General features: G+C 33.0%; 1 protein-coding gene, 1 non-coding gene and 1 pseudogene across 5 annotated transcripts; 1 reads left to right on the forward strand and 2 right to left on the reverse strand.

Annotated features, from left to right (window-relative positions):
• LOC109360961 (uncharacterized calcium-binding protein At1g02270-like) lies at window positions 1,402-5,954 on the forward strand. 4 transcript variants are annotated; one of them, XM_019606208.1, is made up of 11 exons: window positions 1,402-1,656; window positions 1,764-1,982; window positions 2,128-2,232; window positions 2,640-2,745; window positions 2,953-3,173; window positions 3,263-3,339; window positions 3,431-3,545; window positions 3,638-3,766; window positions 4,638-4,748; window positions 4,826-4,933; window positions 5,568-5,954. In XM_019606208.1, exons 2-11 carry the CDS (start codon window positions 1,833-1,835, stop codon window positions 5,805-5,807), a joined length of 1,362 nt encoding a protein of 453 aa, XP_019461753.1. In that variant the 5' UTR covers window positions 1,402-1,656; window positions 1,764-1,832; the 3' UTR covers window positions 5,808-5,954. The 4 variants fall into 4 exon arrangements, with proteins under 4 accessions (XP_019461753.1, XP_019461751.1, XP_019461752.1 ...); XM_019606206.1 differs by having other exon boundaries at window positions 1,402-1,591; XM_019606207.1 differs by having other exon boundaries at window positions 1,402-1,591; window positions 3,641-3,766.
• Window positions 10,283-10,368, reverse strand: TRNAM-CAU. The gene is given in 2 exon segments: window positions 10,283-10,318; window positions 10,331-10,368. It is a non-coding gene; the product is annotated as a tRNA-Met (tRNA).
• Window positions 23,011-25,316, reverse strand: LOC109361248 (annotated as a pseudogene).

Below are 26,791 nucleotides of genomic sequence, written 5' to 3' on the forward strand. Positions count from 1 at the left end.
ATAAATAAATGATGATATATTAATTATATATAAATTCATACAACTAAAACACATATATATTATACTCTTATATAATTTGTGTGCATTAATAATATTGATTTTCAATGTAAACTTGGAGTTTCTTAAAATATACCATAGGGCATGCATTAGAAAAACTCTTATTAGTTTATATAATTTAACAATAAAAAACAAAAAAGTCTTCAGAGAATAGTCATTCCACAAAATGTGTTACTCTATGTGTTACTATTTATGATTGATTGAATGATGAATGAAACATTATAATGAGTAATAATAATTCTCCAAAAGAATGATGATTAGCCTAACAAATTTGATCCAACTTCAGTATATATAGTGCTTTGTCCCTTTCTTATTATATGTTCCTTTAGTTCATGAAGACACATGCTAACATACTTAATTAACATTTCTTATTATTTTACTAATTATATCTCTTATTATAAAACAATTATTAATATTAGCAATATAAAAAACTAGTTAATAATGTTTTCCCAAATTTCGAAATAAACAAGTAATTACAAACAAATTAATTTCTTTGCTACAAATAAATAGAAAACTGACGGAGAATGTTTCAAAGGTGAAAATACAAGATTACTCTAAATCAAGTATTTACATATTCTCCAAAATCAAAACCCAAGGAAGATATCAGATCAGAGAAAAGAATCCAAAGGAAGGTAATAATGAATGATGATTGATTTCATTGAACTAAAAGGCGACTAAATTTAAATATAAATATAAAGAGAAAAGAAAAGCTTAACCTCCAATCACATTCCTTCTATTTGCTGCCTTATCATGCAGTCACTTTACTTCATTTCACTAGTCAAATTGCCATCCCACACCTACCTCTAGTAGTATAAGTTACACTGAATCACTAAGATATAGAATTCGATTTTTGTGTCATGGAAGTGGTAATTACAAACTTTAAAAACAATTAATTTCTTATCTAAAAAGATGATGAAATACCCACACTAGTACAAAAAATTATCATCCCAATACATGATTTAATGCTATGAGATATTACTTATTGAGAAAAATAATCATATATTTCGAAAGAGATTAATCATAAATAAACTTTTTTCTCTTATCAAAATATACTTTTTTTAAAAGGTAATCTGGAAAGAAATCTTAAAAACTCCTATCATTGTAGAATTTTATTGATTTCAATCCATAAATTAGGGGTAGTAATAATAAAGACGTGTTGCTTAAGTGTGCCTAATATTCCATATTAAGATTCCATATCACATGAGCACACATATTATGTTCTGTCCCTTTTTCACTCACTTCTCTTTTGTTCACTTATCTCTTTTGTTTGTTCTCAGACTCATCGAACCTGAGGAGAATCCAAAACACTTTATCTATATATTACTCACCACACAAACACACATAAACACAAACACACATAAACACAAACCTAGGACATAAGAGGTAATAATAAAACCGGCATTTTATTCAATTCACTCATTTCTTGCTCCTCAAATCACTGACCCATTTCACATTTCTTCTCAAAGTATATACCTTTCCGTTTACAGAAACTTTGTTCTTACCCTTTTATAGAGTGGCGAGGATTTTCAAAATGGTATGTGATTTCTCCTTAAAACTCAGAAGTTTTGTTTTTTTCTCATCCGGGTCTTAAAAAAAGAGGTTTTTCCCTCTGATCTATCTGATTTGTTGTAATTGTTGTTGATTTAAAAATAGGAATTTTTTTATCTGGGTTACTAATTGTAGATTTTGATATGATTGGAATTCAGGTGGTAGCTGCAGGTTCTAAGGTTGCTAAGTTAAAATTGAGAAAAGGGAACAGTTCTGCTCATAATGTTATGAATGGTGATAACAGTGATGGAGATCTTTCTAGAATGAATAGTAGTGTGTGTCTTCCTTCAATTGCAGAGGTGGAAAGAGACCCTTCCTGTGTTTCATTCACCACTTTCAATATCTTGGCTCCTATTTACAAACGGATTGACCCACAGGTATTGTGTTGTATTCTTTTCCTGCAGTTTTTCATTCCCTCAATTCATGTTATGTGGTGAATTATGTCTCAAATGGCATGCTTTTGAGGGCTTCACTGAATTTGTTGTTTTTGTTTCTTTGTGATTGGTTTTGTTTTTCAAACAGAACCCAGGCCTCCGAGAAAGTGACTTCAGATCTTTGTGGTTGGCCAGGAATGAAAGGATATTGGATAGTTTGCTTTCTGAATCACCTTCCATAATGTGCCTCCAGGTAGCAATTTATCTCCGTTGTTTTTAACACACTCAACTAAAAATATGCAGGGTAGGTATTGGTTGTAATCTGCTATTGCTGTTGTTAATTGCATTCAGTTAGAAATGTTTACAATTTTGTTAGATACGGGTAGCTAATTACTTTCATTGAACGGTTCATGTATCACCTATATAAGCTGATCTCACTGTGTAATCAATTTAATTTGAAGAGAATGGAAATATACCATCACTAAGATTTACCTTTGGCTGTTGAGAGAGGGCATTGTCTCTTGTGAACGACTGATAATATGCGCACATCTTTGGTAGTGAACTAGTGATAGACTTATATGTTTGGAACTATGGATAACTGCTTTTCCTCACCAGCTCTCACTTACTCACTCTATATTATGATGTTTGTTTCATGAGTAGGAATTTTGGGTTGGAAATGAAGAACTTGTTCACATGTATGAGGAGAGACTTGGGGATGCTGGCTACCATCTCTTCAAGCTTGCTCGAACCAACAACCGTGGAGATGGTAAGTGTGTGAGAATAGCATCCATCTTCTTACTCATTTAAATATTAGGATCACAAACTGCAATACCTTGATGTTTACTAGTGGTTAGCACTTAGTACCAATGCTTCATGTGTTTGTGTGGTTTTTTATCTTTTCATAAACTAAAATCTAAGCCACTCCTAGTAAATTCTTTGCTCTGTGGCTCAAAAGCTCATATTTATGATGTAGGTCTGCTGACTGCCGTACATAAAGAATATTTAAGGGTTGTGAATTACCGAGAGTTGCTCTTAAATGATTTTGGTGATCGAGTTGCTCAGTTGTTACACATTCAATCAGTTTCCCCCTTTTTAAAAAACCAAAAGGGTGGTTTTCACCAAGAGTTTCTTATGGTGAACACACACCTGTTATTTCCTCATGATTCAAGTTTTTGTATAGTGAGATTGCATCAGGTATGTGAATCCGAAGCAATATATTTTTTTACTTCTCAATCATCTGTGCTTTCAATTCTAAAGTTTCGCTTTCATTTGTCTTCTTGTAGGTTTACCAAATATTGCAATATGTGGAACTGTATCAGAGAGAAAACAGGCTCAAACCTATGCCTATTATACTTTGTGGGTGAGTTTATTATTCAGTTTTCCTATGATGTGATATGCGTACTGGTTTCAGACTTCCTTATCGTGAGGACTTCATGTTCAATCTAATGTAGTGACTGGAATGGAAGCAAGCGGGGGCATGTTTACAAGTTTCTTACATCACAGGGGTTTGTATCATCATATGATATTGCGAGTCAATATACTGACAGTTATGCAGATTCCAACAAGGTCAGAACCTCACTATTAGATAAAAATCTACATATGCTTTGCCAGTGTAAAAAGTGTAATCTTAGCAGATTTTTATTTTCCAATTAATGCAGCAGTGGATTAGTCACCGAAACCATAGAGGAAATATATGTGGTGTTGACTTCATTTGGCTTTGCAATCCTAACCAAGCACGTAAACCGTTGAAGACAAGTTGGGCTGAAGCGGTGTTTAGTATGCTAAAGGTGAGTGGTACTCACCCATTTTGGTATATATTTACTTGTCTTTATGAAATATGAAATATGCAACTCATGTTATGTTAGACACATAAGTGTTAGACATAAGACCTATGGATGATCTTTCATAGAAGATGAAATATCCAACACCAATCATGCTTATTAACATATCTTAGTTTGTTAAATATAAAGGTATTGCCAAAGTTGATATGCATGGATCACCCTAGTTGAATGTAATGTTGACTGCCAGAATCTCACTAGTTGATTGGGATACTCTTGAAAAATGTTTTTTCTATGTTATTTTTTATTATGACAATAAAAGGGTGGCCCAATGCACGAGACTCCCACTTAGTGGGGTTTGGAAAGGGTAGATGTACACAGCCTTACCCCTCAAGCAGAAAGACTGTTGCTGTACCTAGAGCTTTACTCTCCAACTTATCTGAAACCCCTAAAAATAATGTATTTTAGTAAGAAAAATTCATTATAAAAGCATAAGGGGTGCTTAACCCATGAGAAATTACAAATAGGAACGACTAATGAGAGTTCACCCCAAGTACATGTATGAGACCTTAGTGTACAGAACTGATGCAATTCTTCCATTCCAATGAGATAACATAAACCAACCCAACCCAACAAAGCCATGGAGCTGTTCCATAACCTTGAAGCCCCCACTAGGGTGACAAGCTAGATTATCCAATTCGGTCCCTAAAAACAATGTTACAACCCCTTTGATTTGTTATGGTCTTATGAACCTTCATATTCATAAGACTCATATTTGTTGTAATAGTAGAGAAGTAATGAGACCATGTGTGTATGTGCATGACCCTTTTAGCTCTGCATATGATGCCATTTCTTCTAACCCATCTCTTTTGGATTTCAGTACCAGTTACGAAAAGCTTCATTGTCTGAAGATAATGCATTTGCCTTTCTGAAGGGTGATCATTGTGTTGATTCTGTGACATATTTTAGCTTCTCTGAAGCTCTCCGTAAGGTAGTTTGATAATCCGCTAATGTAAGCTGATATAACATTTCCCTGGCTATAGACTTACAATATCAGAACTCTTCCAGGTAAAGTTATTTGATGCCCCTTATGGACTATGCTTCCAACAATTGCAAGATCTATGGAATCAAGCAGATGTTGATGGAAATGGCGTCATCGACTATGAAGAATTCAAGGTACGATTAATATTGCATGTCTTCACTTCTGTATGATTTATTGTCATCATTGTATTTTAATGTAGGTTAAATTACTCCATAGATCCTTGTACTTCTTAGGGAAATTCAAATAAGTCCATGAACTAAAAGAGTTTGTAATTGTATTCCTGGACACATAATTTGTGATTTGATTGGGTCCTCTGTACACTTTACCATCATAGTTCCCAAAAAATTATATAGAGCTATTTGTATTTTTCCAAAAAAATTCAAGTACTCACGATGACGACGGGATGGATTAGATCCTGTTAGGAGTCTCACATTGGGCAGTGTAACAAACTCAATGTAGTACTTGAGCCATGAGGCTCTCCTACCTAATTAAAAAAAATTATGCATTAGTGACCTCACTTCCAAAAAATTTTAGTTCGGTGACTTATTTGAATTCTCCAAGAAAGTACAAAGATCTACCGAGTAATTAAACATTCAATTTACCTTGTCGAAATCTATGAATATCGATGCACTTTCATATATGTAATGCAGTGTGCTTGAATATTGTTTGTTATGATAAAGATCAGATGCAACATTATTAATACCAATATCTAGTCTGTTATACACTTCTACTGAATAAAATGTTGATAGTTGTTAATTGACTTTTCAGCTAAAGATTTGGAATTCTACATGTCCAGAGCATGTGTTGGAAAATTTGATTGGATCAATAGAGGATACTAACACAGATCAAGAGCAAGAAACCATTGGTTTTAAGGTGAATAATGCAATGTTGTCCCCTCATGAAGTGGAGAAAGGACTGTGGCCAGAAGACTACTCTCTTTCTGATCATGCTAGACTCAGTGCTGTATTCTCACCAGCAAGGATGAGATGTTGTGTCACAAAATTGTAGCTAACTTTTTTATGCCAACATAGGTCTTATTAGTTATTTTCCTTTTAATCATGGGAAGTATATTGCGTAGCTTACAGAAAATATTCCCCTTTAGTTTGTTTTGTAATTTGTAATTTGTATATGTATGTCAATGTGGAGTGCAAAGTAGTGAATATGTGTAACCAATTTTGTAAGCCCTAGCCAATTTTTTATGGCAAGGGGTAACAATGTAAAGATGTTTTTAAAGAAGTTTCACGAAAATATTTTGGTATTACTGATTGGGACACCTTATGTTGATATGAGCTATAGAGATATCTTATATGTCAAAGTAGGAATTATGAAAGGGTAGTTTATGCAGCTCTCGGATGATGGAATCTAGGGAAGACTAAGTGTACGTGATATTGTCCTTTTGGTGAAAATGTTGTTTCCAGAATTTGAATCAATAACCTCTATTTCACAAGATATTAATTTTATTCTTATCTGATAGATCCGATGAATACACACTACTCTTAAGTACAACACAACCTTTATTGTTACTAGTGTGTCGACAGATATAGTTCGTGTTTGCTAACCGCATTCTTTTTTATGATATTAAATATTAAATTTGTATTTTTTATTTTACAGAATAGAATATTTTTTATTTGATCTACATCATCTTATAATTTTTATATTTATTATAATATCTAACTTAAAATGAGATATATTAATTATAGTTATCTATAATTATATAGTTTTGCTTTAAAAATAAAAAATATTAAGGACAAAATAAGAAAATAAAATCCTAGTGATAATTATTTCAAGTTTTAACTTTATATATAGTATTGATACTAAAACTCTAAAATAGAAAAATGTATCATATACAAATATAAGTGTATATGTAGCTTATGATTCGATTTAAGGAGCTGAGGTGGTCCAAAAGCATGCCAATGGACTTTAGAGTTGATTTCAATTTGTGCCAAAAATTCTGGACCATGAGACTATGAAATTAGAATTCATCAGGCTAAGACTTGAGAGTTGTGATGCAATGGTTGGAAATTTAAAACTACTAAGAAAACCTGTTTTTTTCTTTCAAAACTTAATTCGCGAATAGATTCTTAGACTATGGAAATTTGGACACATATTTGACCGTATTATGCAAAAATTTGGACACATCTTTTTACTCATTTGGTAGAAGTAATTTATAGATTCATATTAGAAATTTTACCAAGTGATATTAGAAAAAATAGTGTGCAAATTATTATCCCTTGAAATGATTCACATGTTTAATTAGTATTAGTTATCAATTATAAATTGCTTCCTAACATGTTATCAACAAGCAATTAAACTAAAGAACAGAAATAAAGAACAAATATTAATACAAGATGATTTGCAATGAGGATTGACCAATTATACATATATCATTTAAAATGTTGAGTGACTACTAATATATATTTATAGAGTATAGAATTAGGATTTCATAATACACATATATATACCATTGTGTGTAACACCCTAACTTTCATAATAAAAATAATAGTAATACAATATGCGGAAGCTTAAAAGTTACCAAATTATAAAGAAAATATCTCTTGAAATTTCATTAAATATTAAATAAAATACATTATAAAGATGCATGTAATTTTCATAATAACAATGAACATTAAACTAAAAGGGTATAACATAGTTCACACCACATCTTCAACTTAACATCAATCATCTAAAATAACTTATACAATAAAAATTAATTTGTAAGAAATTCAAGTGCATGATCACGTTCTTCAACATAGTTTAAACTCAAACTCCTTAGGTGCCTCACCTAGAAATGTCAGAAAACTCAAGTATAGTGAGATAAAAATCTCAGTAACACTATTTCAGAAACCTTCAAACAATGACATTTCTAGCCGTAACGGGTATGAAAAATCTCAATAAAGAATCGTAATATAGATTAATATTCACATTACATCATATTATAATATCATTAATAACTTATACACGATCAATTAGAAGACAAGTCACACACAAACAATAACACATTAAATTTGCATACGTAGCACTAATTGCCTCAAACCCACAGTCCATGATTAAAAGTTTGCACACAACATGCCAATTGGAGGTGCATGCCCCTCATCCGGTGCCCCGAGTTAGTAGGAATGTCTTACCCCGTTTCCAGGAATAAACCCGTCTTCATGCAAGTGTGAATTCGTTTGCCTATGCCCAGGCAAATCATCGGATCATAAAATCCTCTCAACAATCAACATAATTGGATAATGAACCCCTTCAACAATCAAGATAATTGGGTAAGAACCCCTTCAACAATCAACATAATTGGATAATGAAACACAAAGCTTCATAAAAACCTTATAATTTAATCAATATAAACAAGACACACAACTAAGTATTACATGACAACTAACCACACTCATTATACCACATAAATTACACATGTATAATCCTTACATTTACATATACAATTAATAATCTATATATACACACACATTCAAATAGTGCACTCTAATTACAATAGGAATATAAGTGTGCACTCATCATCACACATATGTTTATAGATTTTATGCATTTGGCACTTGCATATAGAATTCTAGAAGACATAATATAAATATATTGTAGTTAGGATTACACCATACAGCAAACAAACACACACACATATATATATATATATAAATATATATATATATATATATAATAATAATTTAACTGTACATATATACAATTAATTAATAATATTGAAAATGAAGCACAACTATCACCATCACCAATTGTTTCATCTTTCAATGATGTATATTTAGTATATGATAACATTTAGAGAGTTGTTATTTGCGTTATGTTATTATGAATCTTTTATTCCTAACTTTCATTCAACAAACACAATAAAGGAAAACACTTTTCCTTAGATCAATTCATGATTCAGTACGAATGAATTCAAGCATGAAGATGATAAGAAATTAATTGAACAATGACAATAATATCAATCTACAAAGTCTCTAATAATTTCTTCATGGAGTTTGATTGGGTTCTAGTGTTACCTATGATTGATGCATAAATCTTTATCTTCTTCCTTGGTTTCTTCTCATCTCCTCCTTTCTCTTTTCCTCCTTTCTCTTTTCCTCTTTTCCTCCTTTCCTCTTTTCCTCCTTTCCTTTCCTTTCCTTTCCTTTCCTTTCCTTTCCTCGTTGCTAGTGGCTGCTAGGTCTAGGTTTCAGTTTTGTGGTTGGAGACTAAAGGCTAAGTGTGAGATTCTTTTGTTATTAACTAATATAATCTCATCAACCCACTAATTTCTTATTTTTATTAAGGATGAGATTTTCTATTATAATTAATCTAAAATTTAATAGCAAATTGTAAAATTATAAACATTATCATAAATTAAATAGTTAATCAATCATTTAATGATCATTATTAATTCTTATTATTTTGTAGGCCTAAGTGGATAATAAAAATTATATAAAGAAAACATATAATCATAATAATAAAATAAAATAGTCTATACATAAATAGTATCATGTAAGATCAAACAATATCTTATCAAACAATATCTTAACAAACATAATTGTATGATAATAATAACGATAATTATAACAATAAGAATATAATAACAATACAATTATATTATATTTCTTATATTAATGTTGAGATACTTCTTAAAATAAATTGATTATATCATTATACATATTTTATCATAGAATAAAACTATAATATGAGGTTCAAAAATTTATTTCTAAAATAATGTAATTTTTGGGATGTTATATTGTATGTACATAATAATAATATGTATCATATTGTTATTGTGAAGTTCATTGCACTTAGCTCCACTAGCTTCACCAACAATAACCCATTTGATACTACCACCATGAGCCATACATATCCAATGACTTGTGTGTCCAATGTATAGTCGTCCATGCAATGCAAAGTCGTATTTGTCCAATGATTTGTCCCTTCAATGCAGTCATTTGTGTCCAATGACTCGTCCCTCCAACACAAAGTCGTCAATGTTTAATGATATGTGCCTCCAACGTAAAGTCGTCTGTGTCCAATCATATGTGTCTCCTAGGTAAAGTCAGTGAAGATGCTTTGTTACCTCAATTTATAGGGACCACATCTTTTGTCCCATAATATTGTACCACTCCATGTGCTATGATTGACAGAAAAATATTTAATAATAACTTTTTAACTTAAATATATTTTTGTCAATTAATTACATCGATGACTCGTGGAGTGACAAAAAATATAGAAGAGAAGATGTGCTCCCATTTTATATTACTTATGTTGACACCATTAAGGAAGGTTATAATACTTTAAGGGCTTAGAGTTCCAACTTTAATTGGGACTTAGCCAGACTTTAAGGATAATAGAGATTGATAAGTTATAAAACTGGGTATTAGAAGTTTCAGTTTTTCACTATATATTATTTTCGGGAGAAAAAAGAACACCCAAAAAATGTTACAGTTGAACATTGAACAGAATTAACAGATACATCTTGGGGGAAAATAACAAATTAAAAATGGGGTGAGAGAGGCTCGAACTCTCGACCTCAGGATCACTCAATAAGCTATGAGACCTACGCGCTAGCCAACTGCGCCACCACCCCTGTTGTTTGATTTAACAAATTTGAATATTGTATTTTCTATAGATCAATATTGAAATAGAAAAGTTTCAAAATTTGGCATATTTGAATTTGTTCTTTCTATTGTTTTATTTTCTGCCAACATTGCTGTATCTTATGAAATCATTAATGCAATACATAACTCCAATCTATTTTCACACAAGATTCAATTCCCTCATGCATCATATCCACAGTTATTTACCTTTAACTTCTACCGTTGACACACTCTTTCAAACAACTTTATTTACAAAATTAAATATTTTTATAATGCTAATAGCATCTAACATATTTTCTAAAAAACCTTTTAATACTAACTAACAAATATTGAATGAAAAAGTAAGCTCATCATTATTTTGGAAATACAAATATTAAATATTGAATATAAAATACATTAACTGATTAAAGTAATGATAGTTTCTTAAAAAAGTTTAATTTCAAAATATAGATTTGTTAGAAAGTGCTCTCAAAACTTTTTAAGAAATTAAAAAAATAATCAACTAACTCAATTGATAAAGAATGCCCACGTATTCATATATGAGTTCGAATTCTACTTTTTAGTTACTTTTGTAAACACTGAAAAATGGCATAAGACCTCCCCAAATGAGGTTATATATATATTTTGAAAAGTGGAACAAGATATGTTATATTTTTTTTTAGTATTATTAAGAGTATTATTGACTTTATTAATAAAAAAATATTTTTTTAAATGTGTAACTATTCATCTCAATAAATATCACTTACAAAAATTGAATTTTTAATCTTTTAGTAGGCTTGTGGCTAATGCTATATATATTTGATCTTGTTGTATGTGTTAGAGTAACCATAATGATTATTTTGAAGATTGTTATTAACAGAATAAAAATATTTTTATTTTGTTCTTTACTGTGTCATTCTTATTTCCTGACTTTTGTTCTTAAATGATAACACTTCTTGATTATTCTTAACAAAAGGAAAGTGATGAGAGAGGTAAATATTGTGGAAAAATGTAGATATTGTGGGACCCAAATAATTTATTTATTATTATGACTATGTAGATTGATATATAAAATGTTATATGCATATATATATTATTAATCACGTATATATTATGAAAAATTAAAGAATAAATGACATTTTTTATCAAAAGGATATCATTACTCTATACACATGTGAGTAGAAACACATACAAACATGATGAACGAGTGGCCATGAGACATGATCGGTCGGGTCGGGTCGGGTCATGCTTGGTCCCTACCCGATCCTAAATATTGATCTGATCTATTTTTTGAGGCCGAACTCGGCCCTAGACCCAAACCTATTCGGACCCGATCATGATCGGACCGTGCCGAGTAAGCGGGTAGGGTCGGGTCCTGCTCACCCCTAGGTGCCACAAAAGAAGCTTGGTACATATTACATTCTCTTGTTCCTTTCAAATTTGGTGCAATTAAACCAAAAATGACAAACACAAGCCATGTGGAAGCAAGTATCTAGGCATACACACCTTCATTTTGATAATTTGATTCTAATAAATATTTTTGTAACTTTTACAATTTTTTTGGAACTAGATTGATACACATAAATTTTGAAGAACTAAAATGAATATTTAATCTTTTTAATATTTTTTTGGTACATAATATTTTTCAATATATATATTATATAATTTTTCTGGACTCCTTTACATACTATAAATATATGTATATGTATTTTCTCACTCTATGTGTCCTATATATAATTATGCCCCATCCAATGGACTTTGTTTTTTTTACTGAATTCGTATCTTCGGATTTTAAATACATGTTTAGCAAGAAAAAACATAAACCACTCTCATATATGGAGCAAAATTTTATAAAACCATACTATTGAAATGATTAGTGTAAATCTTTTGTTATTTCAAAGGTAGAAGATACTCAAAATCTACTATTACTATTTACTACGAACGATGGCTTGAATATTAACCTGGTTTATCTCTCTGGTCCTAGTTATCTCTTTTTTGCTGCTTGGTCCTTAACCAAAATCAATGTGCATGCATCTGATATGTTAACTTATCATCTTGGTAAACATAGAAATCCCCAGCTAGCAAGTGAGGACCCATCACTTGTGGGGTTCGTTAAGGCCTTATTTAGGAGTGGAGTTTTGGAGGGGAAGGGAAGGGATGACTTTGGAAAGCCTTCCTCTTGTTTGAGAGTTGGATCAAGAGGAGGGGAAGGTTTTGGAGAGTTTCTCAAACCCTCCAAAATCCTCCATATGTCTATTTTTAAAGTTCCCCAAATTTTGGGTTGTTTGAAGATAAAATGTGAAAATAGCTAAATATGTTTAGTTATATTATATATTATTGTCAATTTCTCAGTGTTAATTATATTTTTAAGGGTAAATAAAAAAATATTCTTACATTATCATTAGTTTATCATCCTTCATCCAAATTTCATACTCCTAAACAATGGAGGAAATCTCTTTCCTTTTGCCTTCCCTTCCTAACACTTTGATCACTCTCATTTCCTTTCCCTCCTAACTCCCAAACAAAACCTAAATATAGTCCTAGACACTCTCATGATCTTCATTCTCTCTCTAGTCCTTCATATATATAATAACATGCCTTCATGACATATTCATAATAGCAACTCTTTTTTAATTGTTCATATTATTATATAACTATTTAAATTATCGAAATCTAATATATGTTTAAGATTACAATTATATATCAATATTCAGCTACAACTCTGAATATCGCTCAACATATAAAGCTGCAGCAAGAAGTAGCTTTGAACATTTACTTTGGAATGGTATTTATGTCTTCTTAAGTTTTAGGGCTTTGATAGCTACAAGCTAGTTTAATATTCATCACTTTGGCTCTTGAGTTTTGTTTCTCATGCATCGGTGTAATGCTCATTTTTCACAATAAAATTCTTTGGTACCCCCACCTCACCTTCATTTCAACCAGATATACAAAAGACTCACTAACAAACCCCCAAAAGAAACCACCAAATGATACAAAGCAGGAGCAAAAACACCTCTTATTGGGGCACCATGTTCCCAATTACTTGCGCACCACAAATGCGTAACACCCAAATATGACTATTTGAGGATCTGACCTTACAATAATCCTTGGCAATGCCTTATCATACAACAATAGGCCACAAAGGCCAATTACCACATATATGTTTTGCTTCTCGATGGGGATGGCTTATGGGGTTTTGTGGGTGGTATTGGTGAGTGTAGGGTAGGGTGGTGGTAGTTGGAGGACAGTGTAGTGGTCATAGCTAGTGGTTTTGTAGGGTTGGATAGAGAAATGATGAGGATAAACTTCTAGGTCTATGCTGTTTTCATCTTTCAATAACCACTGTTAACTTAATTTTACTAAGAAGTCAATGATTTTGAGAGCATGGTAAAATTTTCTTTAAATCTCATTTGTAACTAGTCCGGTCATTGAGAGGTTAATGTTAAGATTAAAAAGTATATGGAGAGAATCCAACCTAAAAGACTAGTAGATTAGGTGATAGAATATCATGACTTAAGTACTATATTGAATTTATAATACTACTCAACGTATGACTCCTGACATTGTCATCCCTTTAAGGTCTGACGTAGCCATTTCTCTTTTGACGACTTCACTCATCTATTAATATTTGTTAATATAAATTAATTCAGCTGATAGGTAGCTTTTTCCGTGACACACTTCTTAGTGAAAACACAAATTGTTAGAACTTAAGCACATGAGGAGACAACCAAAATACTAGTCATTTAGGTGGGAGAGCCTCATAGCTTAAGTACCACATTAAGTTTGTTATACTATTCAATATGTGACTCTTAATATTGCAACTTCCTTTAAAGGCTGACCTCCATGCATGACGACTATCACTATATTGACATTAATGAGATGTAATTCTTTCTCTTTTGAATCCAACTTATATGTAGCTTTTTTCGTGACACATGCACCTCTCAATGGAAACACCAATTAGTAGAACTTAAGCAAATAAGGAGAACCCAATTTAAAAGATTAATTTATTAGGTTGAAAAGTCTTATTACGACTTTATGACATTAACTGACAGACTACCATTAATTGGGAATTTGTGATTTGTGAAGAAATTATAATGGCGAAGTGGTCCATTAAGTTTAGTACAATTTCAATGATTTGGATTGATCAATGATATGCGTCCAATGATCCGATTTTAAGTTAATTAATGGAGGGCCACACTGTGTGAAGTAAAAGGAGACGAAGTTCTGCCAACTTTACGGTACAATTTGCTTTATGATTGTCCTAAAAATTAATACATCACGTCGTCCTCTTATTAATTAGCCCTATATATAACTTTTATATTGTGGGGGCACCACACCACTCATTCATAGGAAGGCCATCTCATATTTTGGACTACTCACAAAGCACACCAACTTTCCCCATGGCATTTTTTAATTGATGTGGGTGCAAAGCACACCAACTTTCATTAATCAGAAGAAAAAGATACAAACGGAATTTGAAATAATAGATAGAAAACTTGTTCAACGAATAACAGATTTTACTTAGCAACATTCTGTAGCGAGAAATCCAAAATTTCCTATCCGCTAAGCGAAATTGACTCGCTGAATGAGAAAGATAAATTCGTTGAGCAATAAGATCGACTAACTCGTTGAGCGAGAAAGACAAATTCGCTCAGCAATAAGATTAACTCGCTGAGCGAGAAAGACAGATCCGCTCAGCGATAAAACTAACTCGTTAAGCAAATAATGCAAAAGTCACTTGTCCGTTCATGCTAAATGATAGGAATACACGTTGAGCGAAACACACAATCTTGCTTGGCGAGCAAAGCCCACGAGCAAGAGGCTGAAATTAAAATTGCAATTACAATCATAAATGGAATAAAAATAAGAGCTCTCTTGTAACTATCGATAATGGTAAAAATTGGAAAAAAAAATATATTTTCCCAAATTAAATAGTCTTATTTTCCCATTATTAAAGATGGAGATAAAAAAAATGTTTATTGAAAAACGTGCATAAATCTTTTCGTTCCTTCATTACAAATTATTTTTCTCCCCAATAGAAGACACTCTATTCATTCTTTATCTTTTGTAGATTAAGGTATTGACACAGATTAAAAAATTTATTAATTTGGCTGCTACTTTATAGTATTTTTAGTAAATTACCTATGTTATTCTCTTGAAAATTGTGAGAAATACATTCCCTTATAATCATAGTAAAACATATCCCTACATGTAGTTGGAGAAAGATCCATCACGTGAATGCCTCTAAGTTATACATAAGGTTTGCTAACTATTCCCCTAATAGTTAAAGAACATAAAAAGTCGCCAGCGAGAAGTTAGATATTTAATAAACTAAGAAATAATCTTTCAATGCAAATACACTGTTCACGAAATACTTAATTTTTTTAGTTCCTTATTGCCCAGTACCAAATCTAGCAAGGACAAGAGAATATACAATACAACAAAAATTAAATTAAAAAGGTCATTTGAATCTTGTATTTTTGTATGATTCCAAGAAATCACAACAAAAAAGTTCCATTCCTAGTCTCTTTCATTATTTATTTTCCAGCAGTAATGAGGATTCTTCCTAGACTTTCGAGGTGAGAATTTGGAAATGGACTTTACCCAAGAGAATCTGAGATACTCTCCTATTATTTTTTGAACAGTAAATCATCATTCAAGTCTGTGTATAAAACAAAAATCCGGATCCGATCCTATGTATGTTGTCTTGTCTCACTTACTATTTATCTTATTGTTATGTGTTTTTTTTGCTTTCCACCACACACTGATAACATAACATTCTGTTTGATATATCCCTTTTATGCTGTGAACAGTGTATTTGCATTGAATGTGATCGTTTTATATATATCATAGTACTGTATTTCACCCTATATAAATGGAGTTGTCATTCATATTCCAAATTATCAATTAGCACTTCGTTTTTACTTTTGTTCTAAATTATAATAATCAATGAGATGTATGAATAGACATTGGGAGATAGATACATCCATTTTTTGATATGAACATCTAAGAAAAAAGATATACAAGCCAAGTCAAATAAATCATCCTCACATTCCACATGGTTTGTCAATTTTTTTTATTATTATAAAAATATTTATTCTATCAATCTATTAATTTCACAAAACAAACTAGAGAAGAAAATGTAAAATAAATTAAATACAACCCCGAATCATGTAAACCTAACCCAACTTGATTTAGCAACAACACATTACTTTACTAGTGTAAGTTTCAAGTTTTTGATTTCTCATAGCTGGTAGTTGTTGTAAGAGTGAGTTACATATTCCAAAATAGATTAATTCCTTAATTATAGGTTGAAGGATACCTTTGTTATAAAAAACAAATTGATTTACCCAAAAAACCTAAAACAAAGTTCTTCAATGTGCCATTAGAGGTAACACTCTAACCTTCCTAATCGGATTGCATGCCCCACTTTAGATGCCCACCCAATTTGAAAATCCATTTCATTATAAAGAAAAATCATAAAAATAGAATTTTGTGAAGTCTGATTGGCTACTCTAGCTTTTCTCTAGTTATGTCTGTATCTTTCTCCTCGGTAATTCGAGGTTCCAGCAAAAATGGCTTAGCTTCCTTCCACGTCAATGATTGAATTTGCGATTTAGGGCATACTAACTTGCCCTCCTTCCCAAAGCCATGGCCAATTAAATTTTACAAGCTATTAAAAATCGATGGTGTTTCTGGTTGAAACCAATTTCCTCCAATCCTATTGAAACCAAACCCTCAAAACTAACATAGTGTTGTCGTCATGTCCTGTTCTTCTGCCCTAACTTTATGACGAGTTAATAATGTCAGATTTGGAACTAAGGTCTTAAACATGGTTGAAGTTTGAAAATTTGAAAGGTTGTGTAAAACTGTAAATTGAGTGCTACTATGAAGTGGTGAATTTCACTCACATTTGTTCCCTTGTTCACACCGTTGCATTTGACACAATTGCAAAAATTGGGCGAAATGCAGTGAACATACTATTGTGGAAACTCCTAAAGTGAATGGTTGCAATGGTCATTAAGTTCACAAATTTTGCCATTGCAGGTGAGAGAAAAGGAAGGGATAGTGAAGCTAACATTAGTTTCATATAAACGAAATTAAAAAAAATGGTGTCTTTTTTATTAGCTAGCAAAATCTTATTGACTTGGTATAAAGAGGTATATGGAAAAGTGAGAAAGAGGATTGTTTCCTCTTTGCCCGGTCCATAGAACAAGAAATCTTTATTGCAATGACCGTGACAAACCAAAAAATGTGATAAAATATTGATGCACATTTTTTTTTTAGAAACTTTCACACTTGTGTAGAAACAAGTAGTGATGATTGTATTATATTATTTAAAATTATCTTAAGCTTCTAGTATATTCTACTATAGGTATTTAGTATTATAATTAAAGAAGTATCTAGAAATCTTGAGAAAAATGTATACTAGATACTTATGGAACCATCTAGAAATTCATAAGTGTTGTAGAAAGCCTATAAATAGGCACTCACTCTTCATTTGTGAAGTATCCAAATAAGAAGCAAATCATTCTAAGTTGTGTAGCTCCAAAGCTTCTCCACTTCTATTTTCACTACTATAATTTTTATTTCTAAAATACTATCAAGTGACATCAGAGCTACGTTTGGTCATACACTGGGCGTAGAATATTACTCTATCCATTTCCAACTACCTCTAAAAATCTCATATCCATACTAAACCATCTTTATGCACTTTGAGTTATGGCTAGCACTATTCAATCATCATCTATTCCTATCCAAATTTTCACCAGAGAAAACTATGATTTTTGGAGCACAAAATGACTACTTTCTTCCGGTCCCAAGATTTGTGGGATATTGTAGAAGAATGATTCACTACTCCAGACAATACTTGAACTCTTACTATGGCTCAGAAAAAGGAGTTGAAAGAGAATATGCAAAAGGATGCAAAGGCTTTATTTATTCTACAACAAGCCTTGGCGGAGACTATCTTTCCAAGAATAATGGGAGCTACAAGTGCCAAAGAAACATGAGATACAGTAAAGAAGGAGTTTCATGGCAGTGATAAGGTACACACGATTAAACTTCAAACTCTTTGGCGTGAGTTTGAATTACTTAAGATGAAAGAGTCTGAGACCATAAAAGACTATTATTCTAAAATAAAAGAAATAGTCAATCAAATGAAAGCTTATGGGGAAAATATTCTTGACAAAAGAATTGTTGAGAAAATTCTAATTTCAATTCCCAAAAAATATGACTCAATAGTTACTGCGATTGAGAAAACCAAAGATTTGTCTACTCTATCAGTAACAGAACTAATGAGCTCTCTAAAAGCTTATGAGCAAAGATTGAGTAGGCATGAAGAAGATTCACTAGAAAATGCCTTTCAATCAAAGCTCAGACTAAGGTCTCAGAATAAAGAATATGAAAGAAGAAATATTATTGGTGCGAAACATTCTAGAAATAACGAGATTTCTAAAGATTTCCCTAGAAACAATCAAGCAAAACATCCTCCATGCGACATATGCAAGAAGTCAGGCCATTCAGAAAAATATTGTTAATATCGAGGAAAGATACAATGCCAATATTGTAAAAGATTTGGGCACGCAGAGCAAAATTGTCGCAACAAAAATAATCATCAGGTCAATTTCACTAAAGAGTGTCAATATGACCCACAACTATTCTATGCCAACCAAGCCTCTAGTTGTGATAAAGAAGAAAATTGGTACTTGGATAGTAGTTGTAGTAACCGCATGGCTAAAAATGGGAGCATTTTCAAAGACATTGATGAATCTGTCAGAGTGCAAGTTCGATTGGGTAATGACATCATGGTTGAGTCGAAAAGTAAGGGCGCTGTCATGGTGGAGACACAGTCAGGTACGCGACTTGTCAAAATGTCTTACTAGTTCCTAACCTTAAAGAAAATCTCTTGAGTATTGGCCAAATGATGGAAAAAGGCTACTCTCTCCACTTTGAGGGAGATATATGCAATATATATGATAATAATAGAAAGCTTGAAATAGCCCAAGTTAAAATGGAGAAAAGAAATAGAAGTTTTCCAATAACTTGGAAATATGCTACTAACATCGCTATGAAGGTTCAAGTTGATGAATCATGGCTATGGCATCGAAGATTTGGTCATCTTAATAACCAAGCCTTAAAGCTATTATATCATAAAAGAATGATGAAAGATCTTTCGTGCATCCAAGATAATGAAGGAGCTTGTGAAAAATGTCTACTTGGGAAGCAACATAGACTACCTTTTTCAAGTGGGAAAACTTGGAGAGCAAACGCTTGTTGGAGCTCATCCATACTGACGTATGTGGACACCATCACTCACTAATAACAAGTACTTCATCCTTTTCATTGATGACTTTTCTAGAATGACATGGGTCTATTTTATAAAAGAAAAATCAGAAGTCTTTGGAGTATTCAAGAAGTTCAAGGCTTTTGCCGCGAAGCAGAGCGGGAAACATATAAAAGTACTTAGAAGCGATCGTCGCAAAGAGTACAACTCTCACGAGTTTGATAAATTTTATGAGGATGAAGGCATAGAGCGTCAACTCATAGTTGCTTACACTCCACAACAAAATGAGGTGTCTGAAAGAACAAACCGCACGATCATGGATATAGCTAGATCGATGCTCAAGGAGAAAGGTTTGCCAAACACCTTTTGGGCCAAAGCAGTTTACACGGCTGTCTACATAATGAACAGATGTCCAACAAAGGTAGTCGAAGGTAAAACTCCTATAGAAGCTTGAAGCGGTAGAAAGCCATCAGCTAAACATCTAAGAGTCTTTGGATCTATCTGTTATATACATGTCCCAAAAGAAAAGAGACACAAACTAGAAGACAAGACGATAAGAGGCATCTTCTTAGGTTATAGCACACAGTCAAAAGGCTATCGCATATACAATCTAGAAACGGAGAAACTTATCATCAGTTGAGATGTTGAAGTTGATGAAAGTGCCGCTTGGAACTGGAATGAAGGCAAGATTGAGAGACACAACATCTCCTTACCAACACAACAACCACAAGTAACTGGGGAAGTAGAAGAACCAACAGAAGTTCTAGGTACGCCAACTACACTCCCACTTGAACAATCTTCACCAGAATCTTCTCCGAGACGAGTAAGATCTTTGGAAGATATATATGAGACATGCAACTTGGCTATAGTTGAACCTGGAAGCTTTGACGAAGCATCACGACAAGAAGTATGAGTCAAGGCAATGGAAGAAGATATAAAGATGATCGAGAAAAACAACACGTGGGAGCTAGTAGATTATCCAAAAGATAAAGACATCATTAGCGTAAAATAGGTCTATAAATCAAAGCTCAATCCTGATGGCACTATACAGAAACACAAGGCGAGATTAGTAGCCAAGGGCTACTCTCAACAACCAGGAATCGACTATAATGAGACATTTGCTCCAGTTGCTCGTCTAGATACTATAAGAGCTCTAATAGCTCTTGCAGCAAAAAGAGGATGGAGCATTTACCAGCTAGATGTCAAGTCTGCATTCCTCAATGGAGTACTTCAAGAAGAGATCTATGTGGAGCAGCCAGAAGGGTTCATGAGCAAGGGCAACGAAAACAAAGTGCTACGATTGAAGAAGGCTCTATATGGCTTGAAGCAAGCTCCTCAAGAACTGACCAGTACTTCGTTCATAAAGGATTCGGAAGGAGTAAGAGTGAGCCTACACTATACATTAAGACCCAAGATCAGTATGATACTTTAATAGTTTCCTTGTACGTAAATGATCTTATATACACTGGAAACAATATAAAGATGATAATAGAGTTCAAAAAAGACATGATGAAGACATTCGAGATAACAAACCTAGGCTTAATGCACTACTTCCTTGGAATTGAGGTAAATCAAAGAAAAAGAAGGTATATTCATCTCACAAAAGAAATACACAGAAGAACTACTAAAGAAGTTTAAGATGTGTGAATGCAAACCAGTTGCTACTCCGCTCGTGACTAATGAGAAGCTACAGAAGGACGATGGATCTCCACAGGCAGATGCATCTCTCTAAATCTCCACAGGCATATGCATCTCTCTACAGGAGTTTGATTGGGAGTCTTCTATATCTCACTGCCACTCAACCAGATATCATGTATGCTACAAGTCTGCTATCAAGATTCATGCAAAGCCCAAGTCAAGTCCACTGTGGAGTTGGAAAAAGAATTCTTAGATACTTACAAGGAACAAAATAATTCGGTATATGGTATAAGACCAACACCAACTCAACATTGCACGACTACACTAACAGTGATTGGGCAGGTTCGGTGGAACAAGTGATAATAAAAAAATAAAGCTCGAGTATTGCAAGACCGAAGATCAAATTGCTGACATATTCAATAAGGCATTACCAAGGCCAAAGTTCGAGCAACTACGATCGATGCTGGGAGTTACAAAAATGTGCATCAAGGAGGAGTGATAAAATATTGATGCACACTTTCTAGAAACTTCCACACTTGTGTAGAAACAATTAGTGATGATTGTATCATATTATCTAGAATTATCCTAAGCTTCTAGTATATTCTATTATAGCATTTAGTATTATAATTAAAGAAGTGTCTAGAAATCTTGAGAAAAATGTATACTAAATACTTATGGAACCATCTAGAAATTCATAAGTGTTGTAGAAAGCCTATAAATAGACACTCACCCTTCATTTGTGAAGCATCCAAATAAGAAGGAAATCATTCTAATTCTAAGTTGTATAACTCCAAAGCTTCTCCACTTCTATTTTACTACTATAATTTTCTTTTCTAAAATACTATCAAAATGTATGGAAATAATTAAACAATGACCGAGTTTTCAACTTTCAACAGTAAGAAACCTGTGACGAAGACTAATTAAACATAGCAAGAGGAATCAAAATCCATCACGTAAAATAACTGAGTTGCAAAGCATTATTAAGGGTAAGAATCAGAATTAGGCTACTTACTCTTTAAGCCTTGGCCCTTGAGAAAATGGATAAATCTCACTTTTTATTTATCTAAAACATGTTTGTGTGCAGTGCTAATCCAGACAAGAAAAGCGGCTGCAGCTGAACAAAACATCAACAAATAAATAATAGTAATAAAGCGAAGTGCAGAGAGGAAGATTTGAAGAAAGGGGTGAGGTAACTATTCATCAATAATCAATAAATGAGACACAGTAACAATAGTGAAAATGGAGGGAGAAAAATAGTTTACCCCATTTACAGCTGCACAAACTTTCTGCCCTTTATTTGCAAAGCTAAAATGCTTAACTAGCAGCAGCAGAAGCAGCAGTGTTGTGAACCACATAAGCCCAACAATGCTAACAGAAACATTATAGGAAAGAAAGAAGAAAGCAACAAGCTTTTCTGTGTACCATTAAATGCAGTAAACGGAAAGACAGAAATCCATAGTATTGGATGGAGCAAACAAAATATAATTATAATAATCACAAGGAACAAATAAAAACATATATATTATATACTATATGATGTGATAAATATTGTATTTTTTATACACAATTGAAGGTATAAACATAGGGATATTTCATTTCCCTCATTAGGTTGTGAAACGATTTTCTTTTTTCATCATATGAAGACCCAAATCCCCAGGGATAGGTAATTAATTTCATTGAGCTGTTATGAACGTGCTAAAAGTTCAAAAGCTAAAAACACCAATTACTAAACAAAAGAAGAAGAAAGTCCTGGAGCACTTTCCTTTGTAGCTTGGGTGATGAAAGTAATAAGGGGAATAAAATATAATTTGTAACTAAAATGCTTCGAAAGAGAATGTAGCTAGCTGCTTGCCCCAGGTATAATATAACTTTAGAGCTTGTATCTTCTTCATTATTTTGGCTTTATCTTCAATTTCTTTGAGTCATTGAGATTTGATCACTGCCTGTGGCATTGCAAAGAGGGGTCTAGATCAAAATGCATTGAAGAAGCTTCCTCTCTTTGATTATCTCCAAACCTTGTTGATGTTGAAAGTGGTGGTAGAGAAGAAGAGGCATGTGGTATACTACAACATTTGGGGTCTTCTGTTGGTGAAGAACCACATTCCATGTTCACTCCAAATAGCCTTAGCGTTTTTGATGCACTATTAGTATTAATGGGACCATTCTTGTAAGCTCCATGTTGCTGTTGATGATGATGAGAAACAGGCACTGAATCAATGATCATAGGAGAAATATTATTACCTCCTCCTTCCTCATGTTGTTGTTGCCTTGTCATAAAGCTTTGAAGATCACTCCTTTGCATTGAAGGTGTTGTTGATCTCAGGTTATAGAGTGAGCCAGATCCTGAGTTACACACCTCATTATAGTTGTTCATGTAGTGATGACTTCCATTCCCACCACCACCACCAAGGTGCTGATGTTGATTATGAAAAGGGTACATATTGTAATTGGGGCACTGAAAATGCTCATGGTGGTGGTGCCTTGGTTGTTGTGTTGGTGGAGTTGAAGGCAAGGAGTATAATCTACCACCCCATCTAATAGAGTACGGTGACAAGTGTGGCTGATTAGGAAGAAACAAAGGAGTAATGAATGTTGCTGAATTAGGATCAGGTACACCAACACCTCCATGATATTGATCAGGCCTTCTCCTCCAATCAATGAACAACCGATGCCTGTACAACTCACCGATGCCGCGCTGGAAGGAGACAATGTCACCAGCATCAAGCTTCTTTTCCTTCACAAAACGGCTCCATCCTTTGGTCATCACATAGCTTTGGCTGCTGTTCCAATAAGAGTACCTGAACCTCCACAATTTCCCATTCCTATCTTCAAAACTGAGCAAAAGGCCTTTCTCATTCGAGGTTGAGTCAAGAGGGAAGTACTTCTCAGCATGCTGTTTTGGTATCACCAACCTGTTCAGCTTCCCTACATCACTTGGTGTCACCACTTTATCAAACATGTGCTCCTTCTCAGTTATAACTTGTGAAGAAGATTGAGATCCTTGTTGAAAATTGGCTTCAACTTCACCATTCATAATAATAGTATCTTTGTTGTTGATGTTGTTGCTCCCTCTCAGTGACAAGTCCATGAAATCTATCTGCTTTGTGTGATGATTCATGAAATTGGAAGAAGCTGCTGCCGCATAATCTTCTTGCTGGTGGTGTAACCCTAACCCAGATGATGAATTGTGAGATGTTGCATCTGAAGACTCATGATGATGATGATGAATCATATTCCTTAAGCATTAATGTTTTTTAAATCATTTATTAAATGATGATGATGATGATGATGATGGGGGATTGAGGAAGAAGAAGATGGAGAGAAAATAGAGGGTGAAGAAAAAGGGTAGTAGTGCTTACTGCTACTGCTTTCTTCTCTTGTGATGATTTCTTCTGTTGTTGCTTCCTCTTCCTCCTCCTCTTTTCTGCTATCAGAAAACCCTTTCAATCCTTGCATAGAAGCCTCCATGGAATTATAGAGTGGTGCCCCACCTTAAATAATTCTTGTAGGTATAACCTCTAGCCTCTGGATCTCAGAAATTTATAAAACAATGTCATTACCAAAGGATAAAAGATGAAACAATAAATGGAAAAGCAGAATATAAAGGTCAAGTGAAAAACCTTACCAAGTTGAGTTTGAGTTGGGGATGATATTTGAGTTCAGATTTATGATTGTGAGGCTGTAAAGGAAAAAGCAGGTTCTTTGTTATGGACTAGTACAACATAACAACTGTAATATAGTCGGTGCTTTCCTATCTGACCACGAGTTTTCAAACCCTAAAGACAAAGCCATGGACGGTTCCAAATGGGGTCAAGAGTTGTGGTTTATTGTTGACCTACATACACCATAACATGAGATATTAGAGAGAGAATAAATAAGAGAAGAAGAAGAAAGGAGAAAGTGGTGATGTGAGTTTAAGCTAACAAGTTTAGTTACCTCACAAGGGAACCTTTTTTTACAAAAAAAGAAGCAAATATGTTTGTTGCAACACAGTTTTATTCTTCTTATGAAAGAAGAGAGAGAGAAAGAAAGAGTGTTGTTACTACACTAGGGGCCCATGAATAATATGCGTATTGGGGTCATGTGATGAGCAACTAGTCATTTTCATAAAATATATTTGGGATACTATAATCTTGTATTATATTATGCTTCCAGTTGAAGGCCAAAACTCCCGGTTGCTCAAGAAGCTAGCATTGAGCTTATAACTGTTAAATTCAGTGTTCAAAATCAATGTCCGTGACAGCTACATAACTAGTTGTTGAAATTCTATCATAAGCACAATTATAATTATCATAGTGTCCATAATAGTCCATAACATTGTAAGAGTTTCCAAATGGAACCTTGCTTAACTAATTCACCCTTTCAAAGTTTTGTCATTATTTTAGAAATCATATAGATATAGGACTATATTATATGAAAAAAGAAATGTATCTCATATATTGTTTCACACTAATAAAAATATGATAAATTAACTAAAATTTTTAAACTTTTATTATTATTGTTTTTACTTTATTATCATAAATGTGAAACGAAATATGATATTAAAAAAAGTAGAGGTAGCTAGTGGGGGTGCAATTCCAAGTGCCAGCCATGTATAGAAAGATAATGAAGAGTGGTAGGTTGTATTATTTTGAGTTACATTATTCTTTTGACTTTTGGTGCCATTGATTGTGTGCTGTGGGTGCTGGTCCCGGCAGAAAGGAAAGGCAATTAGGTGAGCTGAGACGATGAAATCAACAACAGACTCTCTCTCTCTCTCTCTCTCTCTGAACACTGCCATACTATTTCCTAGTTTCTTCTCTCCATGTAATATGTAAGTGTATACCTACTTCATTTTCATTCAATTATTATCATTTCACTTTGAGTCTCCCTTTGTCTACTAGACATTCAAGATTCCCTTTCCAATACCCTTCTTCAACCATAGAGAAAAAAATAATAATAATAAATATGCTAACCAATGACTTCTACCGGTTCAAAACTTCAACCCCCAAGTTATGTTCTTCTTTAATAACCCAGATCCCAAAAAAGTGCCAACTATCATGACCTTTTTGTTCTAGCTTTTAGTAATATTATTTCATCATTATTATCTTTGCATCATATCCATACAATTATACCTTTGGTTTTATTTATAAGATTATTTGCATCAACTTTACTCAAACTAAGCAACATGGTTAATATTGTGAATATAAGTAGTATTTATATATTATTAGTGTAAAAAAATTTGATGATCAATACATCAACCATTATTAATGTAAATTACATATATTTAATATTTAATGTATATTAACGTACACATGTACACCATGAATGATATATTTATAGTAGAAAAAATTCATGTATCGCAAAGAGTCTTATAATCCTAGCTGACCAAAAAAAACTATAACCCTAAAAAATTATTAAAAGGGCCAGAGGTAGTATAGGGAAACATTTAACTCTTAGGACATTGTTTAAGGAAGTGAAGAAAATAATTTTGTACAGTGATGTGTTTACCATTTAGAAAAATGATAAAC

The sequence above is a fragment of the Lupinus angustifolius genome, chromosome LG11 (assembly GCF_001865875.1).
Source record: "Lupinus angustifolius cultivar Tanjil chromosome LG11, LupAngTanjil_v1.0, whole genome shotgun sequence".
Classification (NCBI taxonomy): domain Eukaryota; kingdom Viridiplantae; phylum Streptophyta; class Magnoliopsida; order Fabales; family Fabaceae; genus Lupinus; species Lupinus angustifolius.